Source organism: Mycteria americana, chromosome 1 (genome assembly GCF_035582795.1).
Source record: "Mycteria americana isolate JAX WOST 10 ecotype Jacksonville Zoo and Gardens chromosome 1, USCA_MyAme_1.0, whole genome shotgun sequence".
In the NCBI taxonomy this organism is placed as follows: Eukaryota; Metazoa; Chordata; class Aves; order Ciconiiformes; family Ciconiidae; genus Mycteria; species Mycteria americana.
This window is the reverse complement of record NC_134365.1, coordinates 53909457-53921904: the sequence shown is the minus strand read 5'-3', so window position 1 is coordinate 53921904 and position 12448 is coordinate 53909457. Positions and strand designations below refer to the sequence as shown.

General features: G+C 40.1%; 1 protein-coding gene across 1 annotated transcript in view; it reads right to left on the bottom strand.

Moving 5' to 3' along the window:
• SLC17A8 (solute carrier family 17 member 8) overlaps window positions 1-12297 on the bottom strand; it is a 38439-nt gene extending 26142 nt beyond the window's left edge. Inside the window, exons 1-3 of the mRNA XM_075491648.1 lie at window positions 12182-12297; window positions 4683-4935; window positions 1836-1954 (exon numbers count right to left, since the gene is read on the bottom strand). Coding sequence (XP_075347763.1) covers window positions 1836-1954; window positions 4683-4935; window positions 12182-12282 — 473 coding nt within the window. The 5' untranslated portion in view covers window positions 12283-12297. The remainder of the gene's footprint in view (window positions 1-1835; window positions 1955-4682; window positions 4936-12181) is intronic.
• Between the last annotated feature and the right edge of the window lie 151 nt (window positions 12298-12448).

Genomic DNA, 12448 nt, shown 5'->3' with positions numbered 1-12448 from the left:
TGCTAGAGTGCAGCTGGGACAAAAGAAAACATTTGTCTTTCTAGGGGAGTGGGTTCACAGACTGGCCCCACATCTCCCGGTTTCCTGCCCTGTGTCTTGGCAAGTAACCCCTCTGCAACAGAAACTCAGCACCACTGGTGAATCTACCCAAGCTGAAATTGATTGGGTAAACAAGGAATAAAGGAAAAACATAGTGTTAGCCAGACCTGTGAATCACATTACTACAAACAGAAATTCTCTTTGAGGTAATATCCTTTGGGATATTGTGGCTCCTCAGCAAATTCTACTCCTAAACCCAGTTATGATAGTCAAATCCGTAATTTTATGTTGTATTATAGTATTAGATTGAGTCTGAAAGTCTCATGGGCACAGAAATACAGCTTTCTGTGCATACGCACAACACATACCTAAGGAAGTAGTCAGCTGACAGAATACATTGAGTTACAGTGTAAACATGGTTGACTTTACGGTTTGCAAGAAAATTAAGGAAACAAAAGCCAAACTAATAATATGCTGAATTATTCAGCCAACAGTGTGCACATCTGTGTTTTGGGGTCCTTCTGCTGTAAAAGCTGGTGGCAAGACTATAAAGGCTGGGGAAATGATTAGCTAATTTGTTTGGCTTATTCGGCAGATGGAAAAATACTCTGCTTAGGCACTTCTGTGTGGTAGAGGAATGACTAATTGAGGATGCTAGTAGTGTTGAAGCAGCAATGCAAACTGAACTCTGAGTAACTTTTGGTTACGGGCAGAGGGGAGTTGGGATTGAACTTCTGGGCAATTCTATGGGATGACTCTGTCCTGGAGTCATTTCCACAAGGGCATATGGGTGGGAAGAACTCCCAGGCAAGTCTTGTAACCCCTACAGCTCTTTGCAGAATGCAGAGAGCAAAGTACTTTAATTTGAGGCAAAACAATATATAGTTAGTCTTAAAGACCTTTTCCAATTCTGAAAGCATTTGTAGATAAGTCACGTCGTTTGCAGAGAATGAAATGAGTACCAATCACCTTTTTTATCTGTAGATCCCAAACACCCTTAACATGCACATCTCATGAGCTCACTCACAACCAGCTGTATTCAGACAATCTCCCTCTCTCTGTTGTGATCATATTCCAAATTCTGAGGACTTTTTGAAGTAAAGCCCAAAACCAAAGTTAGCTTTGGCAAAATCAGCTACTTTTCTCACTTTCATTTTCAAAAGCAGTTGAATTAGAAAAAAAGTCATCCCACAAACAGAATGAGCATAGAAGAAATCTGTATAGATGCTCAGAGTTCACCAAACAGAAATCATGAGGTTCTATTAGAAGTTCTAGGCAATCCTAATTACAGTCAGTACTGTATCCAGCCATGGTGAGGATATCCATGTGCATGAGGATGGATTTGTGTCTTCAGAACATCAGTAGTTCTGTAATTCCTATATGCCCAGCTTCAGTCCACAGGGAATTTTTAAAGGAGAAGAGTCAAATTTTGTTGGAAAATTTTTGTTTGGTGTTAAGTTGAGCTAAAAAGCACAAAAGCGACTTCTGAAAGACAAATGCTACAATCATTGTATGAAGCATTAGGTGTGATTTTCCTAACAGTCTCCAGAAAGCATTATTGTTTAGAGAAGAAATGTGTAAATATTTGAGATGAACAAGCTAAATTGGGAGAGTCAGCAATAGACCCATGATGGAAATCTAGTCCCATTTTTGGTTATAGACTAAATACTGCATGTTCAGTTTTAGGTGCGTATTCCTGAAAAACATTAATTCACTGTTTTTGTAATCATCATTTAAACAGTGTAAAACAGTCATCAGGCTGTAAAGCTTAATTCTTTTGATTATTGTTTTCTTACCTGTTAGCAGCCAATTTGTTTGAGATGAACCCTCCCGGAATTTGTGTCACAATGTAACCCCAGAAAAAAGAGCCATGAATGAGTCCCACTGTTTCCGGATCCCAGTTGAATTGGGCTTTCTGTAAAGGAAACAGAAAAAATGCTGTAAGATGAAGCATACTTATTGTAAGGTAACCTCTATTTGGAAGTCACACAGAAGTCACTCATCCTCCAAATCAAGGCAGTCTCTTTACACTGGTGTTGCTGAGCTTGAACCCCCCCCAGTTAAGAAAAAAGAATGTCAAACTTCCATGTGAGATTACTGCTTTTACTTTTAGCTTTCAGTTGGGTGCATAGGAGGGGGGAAAAGTTTCAGCCAGAGGGCAGCTAATGCTGGAGCCACTTGTCACTGCTTCCCCCTGGGCTGCTTAGTCCTGAAACGTGCTCGATGTTATAACAAGGACCTGATGCCTTTCAATGGACGTATCCAGTTCCCCAAGATTATCGAGGTTGCTCAGGTCCTTTGGGTTGATCAGCTGCCTGGTCAGGCTGGTCCTGTATTATCCATGGTTCTCCTTGTTAGGGCCAAACTCTGACCATCCACCATCTGCATTAAGGGGCATGGGAGCAGAAAAGGTGTGGGGGGGTGAGATGTTGGGGGGCAGGGGTATCACCTGAAGACAAGGCAATCTGGAAATAAAACTAGGTAACACTAGCTAGCTGACTAGTTTATCTTTTATTAAAAGTGATGCCAGTCATAGCGCTGGTGACCCTGTTTGACATACTTTGTTCAGAAGAGGGATAGCCAAAGCCCAGGGCAAAACGTAAAGGAAGTGAAGAAAAGAAAGGTGGATCCAAAGTGCCCCTCCTGCCCTCCATTCTGGGAGATCAGACAGGGAGATCAGCTCAATATAATCACACTAATCTAACGTCAGTGTCAACTTTTCCTCCTTGAACCCTCAGTTCAGAAGAGCTGTTTTGGAGCAAAGAGTAACCATGATGTATTGATTCATGATCATTTTTATGCTAATCACATGGCAGGGAAAGGTGGCTAAGCATCATATGAAGAAGTAGCACAGATGTCTTTTAGATTCTGGATTAAAACTGTCACTAAAACACTACAGAGAAATGAAAACTAGAGTGATAAACCTTAACATTTCTTTTTTCTATATTATTTTCTGTGTGTAAAAAGAAGAATCTGTTTTTCCCAGTAGGTTGATTTTTTTTTCCCAAACAACCAAACTAAAAAACAGCTCCTCATTTGACCTACAGGGAGAAAGATGGCCTTAATTAGCCAGGCATGTTTACAGAAGGCTAAAGGATTTCCCTCCCCATCAATATGCATTCTGACAAGAGAACCACTTTCCTGTGCTGAGTTACATTTCTGTTTTAAATACCTAATTTTCTACTAGTGATTTCCGGCTTAGTTTCTAGGTAGTGTTAATTTCTGAAGGCAGAAACACCACGCGACATGGAAAATGTTCCTGTATCAGGAGGTGCTCATGCCCAAACAGAATCATTTGAGATTTGTGAGATGAGTTTGTGCAAATTTCCACAAACTACTTCTTCTGAGCTTCCCAGCCTATGCAGGCATGTCCTTTCTCTTGCTTCAGGGTGAAGTATAGAACCAGCAAGTCATAGCAGGACCCCAGGAAGCAAGAATTAGACTGAATAAATACAAATTCAGCAGCAAGTCTAAACAGCAGGAGTTGGTCAGAGGAGACTGCAGATGAGGAAGAACTAGGAAACTCTTCATTCACTTTAGTAAATCTTTCTAGGGTTTATTGAGTCTGATTAGAAACACTCTTTTAACTTTGGAAATTTACTATAGACACGTTCTGCAATTTTCTTGTACCAAAAGTCAAAATATTTGGGAGAAAAGATGATGAATAATTGCACAGCTTTTCATTAATCTCTAGCAACACTACAGAAGGTATCTGCCTCTCTGGCAGATGTGTTTTGTTTTAGGGAATGTGCTGAAAAACAAAGGGTATCCATGGGCTGGAGGAAGCCTCTGTTCCCTAGGAGGGTCTAATGATACTTTGTCCTTCTGTAGTGGCTTTCCTCCTAGACCTCAGCACATGGGGAATCCTCAGGTAAGAGTCCAATATTCCTGTGAATATTTTGTTATGACAGTATCCAAAAATAAGTCAGCAAGAAGAGCAAATGTAAATTTGGTTCAAGTTCAAGTTCATAAAGTCCATGGAGGGACCCATGATATCACAGCGATGTACCAAGGCAGGACTGGGGAAACTAAGATATGCATTGAACCTGCAGTTCCTTGGGTGCATCGTTAAAGGTTTGTAGGCATCTGCTGTGAAACACATGCCGTCTACTGCAAATTTGAAAATAGCTTGGCACCTAGCTCTGAATACCTCTAGAGAGCAATCCACATTGTCAATAACCTGTAAAAAACTGTTGCCTTATTGCCAGTGACTACTTTAAGGTCTTGAAAGTCATCTACTGATCTGATTAGAGTGAGTGCAGTGCTACATACAGCAATTAATCATTCCTTCTGTGGCAGCATCAGAGCTTGCTTCCCTGAGAGTAAATAGTAAAAGCTTCTGCCACCACAACAAAATCTGTCTACAACTGAAAGATCAGGGACCTGATAGACATGCAAATCAATTCAGTTCTCATTTCTGCTACTTACATCCTCTGTGACATTGCAGATCCTCAGATCTTACAGATTTTTAATGCGACTTAGAGACATAAATGGGAATTAAGCACCTACACATCTATGTGAATCCAGATTCACGTCTCTGTTTTTGATCTATGTATCTATATACATAATACTTTGATACATGCCACTTCAATGATTTTGCAATGGGGTCTGCTCAGAACAGTGAAAGGAAGGTGTTTTCTCACCTGCAGCTCTGGTTTTCCATTAACATAAACAGTGTTATTGTTCACCATTTCCACGATGGCAACACCCAGGTTGCACCTAATTCCGAAGGAGATGCAAAAGCCCAGACCGCTCATTATGGCAATGATGTAGCGCTTGGGCAGCCCGCAGCAGTAGCAGTCGCACGGTGCCGGCTTTCGGGTGCTTGCCTGCACGGGCCGCCCCTCTTCCGTCAGCTCAATGTGATCCTCCTCTATGTTGGTGCCATCGATTTTCCTAAACGGACGAAGAAAGAGAAAATGAAAATGCCTTACTGTCACAGTAAAATTTGCTGAAACATAGATGGGCAGTTACGTGCTCCAGTCAGCTGCTAAATCATCTCCTTGCAAGGCATTTGCCCCTTGGTTATATGATAAGTTAATGCTGGGCAGGCTTTGAAAGGTTAACATAGCCTGCACTTTTTCGTGAATGACCTCTGAGGTTTGTAAATCCAAGCCACCTAGCCGGACAGCTAGCTGGAAAAATGTTCACAGGCTGTTCATGAGCATAATTATGAGAGCTACACTGAGGTCTGTTGTAATAAATTCCGCAGGTAGTTAGGAAAATATACATATGAAGAAATTAATCATAATTTCTAATTAGATCCACTAAGCAGAGCTGGCAGTAGGTTTTAAGAAAAGGGCAAATACAGTACAAAGCATGGTTTTGCTCAGCCCAAAACTCCCTGTGAATTTGTTTTCACTTGTGAGAAAAAAATCAGGGCTATACTGAAGAGGAGAAGAGGCTCTGGCGTCAAAGCACCTACTTAAGATGTAAAAGAGCCAGGCCCAGACTTTCTCTGCCTGAAGCCATGTGTCCCCTCTTCTCTGAAACATCCTCTCACCACAAGGACTTAGGTCATTGCAAAGTGAACCCCCGCCAACTCCTATTGTTGAACGTGTTGAACTTTTGTTTAAAACACTTAATATTAAATGAGATCCAAAGGAAGACAGGGACTTTCTGGGCTGTTGATTCACCACTCCTCAGCAGTGGAGGCTGCAAAGGCTTTGCCTGCATCAAATTTGGTGTGGAAACTGCAGTGTGGTTGGGAGGAACCGGGAGGGAAGGGGCCAGGGATGCAGGCTCTCCCATTTGCTCGGGATAGGGGCAAATGGCACCCAGCCACTTCAGCCTGCGAGAGGCTGCCCACCAGCTCGCGGCTGACACAGGAGGGCAGCTCCTCCGGCTTTGCGTATCCAGCCTTTCCTTTTCCTAGAAGCAACCCAGTTGAGAGATTCATATTAAACAAAATGGCACTTCCATGCTATCTGGAATTGCATGATAGTGCAATTAAAAATTAATTTGGTTTCCCAGTCTGATTGTAGATATTAACATCCTGTGCTATAGGACCACGGAATGTCTCTGGTAGAAAAGGTGAGGTCGGAAAGACTTGAACACAGTTAAATATTTCCTTTCCTAACATTAACTTCCCATGCCTTTGTTTTAAATGCAGAATATAGGTTTTCTGACATGCTGAAACACTTAAGCACATGGTTAGCTGTGAATACAAGACTAGCCCACTGAACACTACCCACTAGCTTAAGGTTAAGTGTTTACTAAAGGATGTCCTCGATCAGTAGTTACATTACGAAGCCCTTCGGTTTTGGCATTGCTCTGAAGCAGTGAGCTCAGGATCCAGCCCCTTTTGTGTCTGCCATGGAGTTACTCTCTGTACTGTGAAAATATGAACAGTTAGTTAATCTAAAGGAAGCCCAGCTTGCCATATAAGATGATGAAATGATTTCATTCACTCTTTTCTGATAAGGAGTAACTTATTTCCTTCTTTCACACATCTGGCTGAATGTGTTTGAAATCTAATGCGCTTTGGTTTTCCATATAAAAAACAGCTATAAAGAAATGTTGCAGAACATATATGGATGGGCTACACCTGGCCGACCTACACAGTAGCTGGTTGGGTTTTTTGGGAGAACAGTGTTGTTTTAATCACAGCTTTCTCCAGTTGTTGAAAATCTGATGTACTACCCATAATCTAACAGATAGTACTCTATACTAAAGGTTTTGCAAATATAGGTGGTAAGTATGGCTTCCTGAGGTGCCATATGGAACTTCATTTTCCAATATGAAATTTCACTTAAAAATCTCAGCATTTCTAGGCTTTACAGCTACAGGCTAACTGGTGCATCATTTACTATATTACTCCTTTTTACATCATATCATCAAACCGTTACTCCAGCCTTATTCTAAGCAAAAGAAAAAAGCATGTTACAGTCCATCAGCTCACATTTCCAAGAAGCACTAAAATCAGAGTGTTTTGGGCCAGAAGGGAACTCCAGGGGTTATTTGATTTAACCCCTTGCTCAAAGCAGTGCTAACTGCAAAGTTAGATCATTAGCTCATTGTCAGGCTGGAGGGAAGACTTTGCGTTAAAGCAAGGTAGCACAGGAAATGTGATATTACTGTGGTGTTATTGAAGGTGATTGAGATCTTATGATTCACTGGCAGGGAAACAGTATTTGTTAGTGAAATGAGAGCACAGAGAGTAATGCAGTCAGGGACTTTAAAAAGCAGACACCATATATTCCATGCTCTGTATATAGGTAGGTGTAAACTGAATAAAATATCAGAAGTAAAGACCTCAGGAAGTGAAAAGACAATTGAATAATTATTTTTTAGAACTGTTGTCATCTCAAAAGAGTTATTAACAAACCAAAAGAAGTAATTTAATTGTCATAATCTAAGATACTGGTGGAATTAAATCAAAGCACAATTCCTCAAATGTTTATACCTTTACCAGGCTCTCTACTTATAAGAGAGATGTTAGATTTTAATTGGTGCATTATTTTGGGCAGCTGGCAAAGATTAGACACATCATGCAAAGCCAAAACATCTGTTCTGATCTGGACATTTTCAGCTGGCTGTCGATTCGCATAGGCATGAAAACATCCTTCTGCTCCAAATTCACTGTTAAAAGCGGTGAGCCAGGACTAGCACTATGGGCCAATATTGCCTCTGTGGAGAAATTAATTGTTTTGCTATTATATTCAACTACTTATTAATAAAAGCACGTTGAGGACTGATCCATGACCCCAAATTCACACAGTATTTTTCATAGCCCCAAAGCTTAACGTTACCCCTCTGTAGCAGATTTGTCTCAGAGAAAACTGTTTTGCAATAGCAGTCCACAAATGGAGCTGAGATGAAGCATTAGCAGTGCAGATATTCACAGAACCAGTGTTTGACCTAGATTTTTGGCCTTATTTTATTGAACAGGTATATAATGAAGTTATGGCAACCCCATGAAAAGATGAGAAATATAGCTTCCAATTGATCCGTATATTTTGGTAGCACCACTGAAAATTTTCACTTGTTGTACACCAGTGATTTAGAAGAAAACTGCTTCAGAGCCAGGGCTCTCCTCTAATTATCTGACTAATGTAGGAGAGTATTTTGCTGCATGGGAAATGTTCAATACTTACATCAATCTGTTTCCTTTTTTCAGCAGACATACAACACTTGGTAAGTAAGAAGAGATAAGCTATTTGAAAATATCTGCATCCATGCTCTGTGCCCAAATGTCATAATAACCGTATGCAAAATTTCTTTATTGAATGACTTTACTCTGGCATATACAGAATTTTGGAAGAATGAAAGAAATTTCAAAAATTCCTATCAGTAATAAATAAAATCCCGAGAGCACATATACATTCACCAATCTGTATTTATGGGATTTTAGCATAGGAATTAGTTATTTCTTCAAGTGATAAAGTAGGTGGACTAGAATCATACCATTTCATTTCATTTGATAAAGACCACATAGTTTCAACAATAACGGGCAAATGTTAATACTTGCCACATGTTAGAACACATTCTGGAATTACTTTTACCAGATATTACAGTCTTTCACAGGCAGCTGCAGCACTATCATACACAATGTTCAAACCTCACACCTACAAATCCAGCATCAGTCCTCACATGCAGCAATTACTGATGATCCTGGCGTAACTTCAGAAACCTACACGCTATTGAAAAATATCATTTATCCAAAAGCAGACACAATCTTCTGAGATCTCATTTATTCTCTCGGGATTTGCCCAGGTGATAACTGTCCACAACAAGTCTTGCAATTGATGCATTGGTACAAAATCCCAGTACAAACAGGCAAACCCTCTTAAGTTGCTCAGTGCATGGGACCTCTCCGGCTGGTTTCTGCATGGTATTTGCGTGAAACTCATGGCACGTCTCAAAACGCACGCGCCATGAGACTGCATCTCACAGGTGCTGCGCTCCCAAGCTGCAGGGCAGCCTCACGGTTTCTCCTCGGCACAGCCTCAATGCACTGGAAGGATGCCCCATGGGTGCTGCAGCGCAGTGCTGCACGTGTATCGTGCCCTTGCACTAACACCCTTGTACAAGGGGCCTTGCACGACCCACAGACCAGCTGAGTCTGGACACCCCACATTGTGGTCACAGTGCTGCGTGGTCTGCAGTGCACTAAACTCTCTCTACTTGTGTGCAAAGGAAAAATTTGAGACGCTTAAGGTTATGATCCAGCGCAGGCAGAGGAGCCCTGTCCAATGCAAGGGTATATCGCCTAGCTTCAAGTTGCAGTTTTTAGCAGTTGAGGCTGTCTAATTCATCAAGGGACATCTGCAGCAGCCAGAGCTACACCTGTCAGGGCCTGGACTACATACAGCAGCTGTGTAACATGGCCCATACGACTTTTTGCATTAATAGTGACATTATTGAGTTGTAAGCCCACTTAGTCACTTCCCACTTCATCAGTAAGCCCACAGCTGCTGTTAGCTGGTCTGACTCCTGAAATCCTCAGAGTAGGCAGAGCCTGAGATTTTACTTCAGTTTATGAATTTTTCTTTGACTACACTAAGTTCACAAAGGCCCAAAGTATTTGTGCATGCCAAGAAGCTCTGCAGAAAAGCCGTCTTTCCTGGGCTTACAAGACTTGCAGAGCCCCAGCTCTGATATCCATTCACCCAAGCCTTGAATCCTCTACATTTTTTTTTTTTTTGCTGCCCCACTGTATTTAACTAACCAAGAACAAATGCAATTTTGCATAAAAAACTATTTTATACAAAACATCTAAAACATTTTCTAAAACATCTTCTAAGATCTCACAAATGAAACCACTGGCAACAGCCTAAAGAAAGGATGCCTCTCAGGTCTTGCCAGTTCAGTCCCTGTTGCCTCCCATCCAGGACCCAGCTACCCTAAAGTAACCTCCTGTGGGCAGACTCTTGTTTTGCAGCACCCACAAAATAATTTGAGGTTGCTACACACCTGCGAGGAGGCAGTAAGTCGCTTTATGCTGCTTGTGCTTTAGCACTTGAACTTGTCTGTGGACAATCGCTATGGAGCAGCCGGTAGCTGGCAGCTGGTCTTGCCAGACACTGGCTTCTGGATCTGCTCTGTTGTTTGCAAGACAGAGGAAATGTGGTAGGAAGGCATAGACTTATATTTACCGAAGCTAAAAAGTATTTTTCTACCCACTTTGCCAGTTTTGATCCCACATGTTGATACACATGGCAATCAGTGAAATCACACTCAGAGACCTCATCAAGAATGTGCATTAATATAATTAATTACCTATCAAATGCTAGAAGAGAAGCCAAATTCTTTGCTGATTTACACCATATTAAAGCCAATTGGATTGGATGCAGAACAAAGTCAAGGTTGCAGCTGGTACATATACATATATACCATCATGTACGAACAGAAATGTATGCTCTCATTTGTAGGCTAAGCTGTAGAGAATGAAGTTCAAGTTAAAAATATGCATGTTTCATTCCTTACAGAAACCTTCAAATGTGACTGCATATTTCCTAAGAGATTGCTCAACTTGCAGCAATTCTTACTTAGATCTGATTGCAGACATAGTAAAAAAACTTTAATTGTTTGGATTATTTCCTCCGCTGGCTAGTACATCTAAGAAACGCACTGGTATACATGTGTTTAAAACAGAAAATAATTAAGTCCAGCAAACTTTCTTGTATCTAAACTCAGATTTGGTTTGAGTTGATTCAGTAGCAATGTTGATGAAGTTGGATGCCAGTACTATCAACTGTGTAGGAATCAGCATGACATCCTTGATACACGGCTACAAGAGGAGGGTAATCTGGGTAATTTAAAGTTTGCATACCATTTCCACATAGCAAGCCCACATCATATACTCACTAAATACAAACCCTACATGTACTTGGTCAAATTGGCCAGTAGAGCCCATAGCAAAGAGAATTTATGATTGAATAAATGACTTAACTTGATGTTTTAAAAGAAAAACAGAATCCCTGGAATTACTGTAGAGTATCATAAAAGTAAAAAAAGCAAAATGTCAGACTTCATCTATAACACTGTAAATGAAGAAAAGTTCAGTTGCAACTGTGTGGAACACAGATACTCTGTTCACATGGTATAGAAATAGTGTAACTGGCAATCTACCAGTGCATATTAGTAACTTCTTTAAAAGTGTACATGCTTATTTTCTTGCATATACATGCTGTAGTATAATACCTGTAAATTATTATACATTTTCTTGTGATCAAAGGCATGCTTAGATGTGCCAAGAACTATATCTCAACTCGAAATAGCATTCCCAAAAGAAGGTAGAGGGATGGATATGAAGGCAAATACAATTCAATTACTAAAAATACATTCAGTTAAAATGTTGGCCTGATCCATACAAAGATTTAAAACACTTAACATGAAGCATGCAAGAAGTGCCACTGAACCCTCTGGCTTTCATCTATTGATTACACAAATAAATGTTGTCAGTGGCCATTACTAATAGAAATAATCTTCCATTTAAATGGGAAATCTCTTCCCTTTTATGAAACTGGTCATTTGTTACATTGTATTTTCACTTATCAAAAAATAAAAATCTTTCACGTTTCTTTCTTGTTTCATAAACTGTCAGATTAAGATAAAAATCTTTAATCTTTTTTCTCTTTTTGCTAGCAAACCGCTGCTTCTCCTTTTTCGCTTTCTAATTTGCTAGTCTCAGTAAACACACGCATACACATCTCTACTTAATACATTTTCTCTTACTGATTTGGAACAAGATTTTCAAAAAAGCCCCTGTAATTTAAGAACATTAAGTATAATTTCATGAGTGGCATCACTTGGGAGTGTTAATTCCCATTAAATCATCAGTTTTTCTCATGCAAGCTAAACCACAGAATTATTCACATTTAATTATTTAAAAGTTTTTTAATTAAAACACTTTTTCATGCTCATTGTAATATTAGAACACTATTTTATAACTTATTTGCACCCTTTTTTTGTTTAATATAAATATTCTATCATCTAGAGTCATATGCTGTTGTAACAGTGCTCCTTTTACAGCACTTAAAAGATTTTCTGTCTTGCAGCAAGGTGTCTCTCACTGTCTGAACTCAGATATTAATTTTGCAACTCTAAATTCTGTTTTATTATACATTTTTCTATACTTCATTTCTCTTTAATATATTGAACCAATGGACCTGTCTGGGAATTTTCTGTTGGATTTTACCTCCTCAGGTTCCCCAGCGAGTCACTAACGGTGTTCTTCACCTCTTCCTTTCCTGGGTTAAAAAATCTTTCCTTCAGCGAACCAAACCCTTTGAAAGGCATTTTGTCTTTCTTCTTCAGTAAATCCCTTATGTTAACAAGCATTCACTTCTGCTGTCATATTTCCCGATGCCAGACTCAGGAGCCTCCGCCAGTCCCCTCGGTGACCTCTGCAATAACAACCAGTTGCTCAAGAAAGGAGCATGGAAGAAAAAAAAAAAAAAAAAAA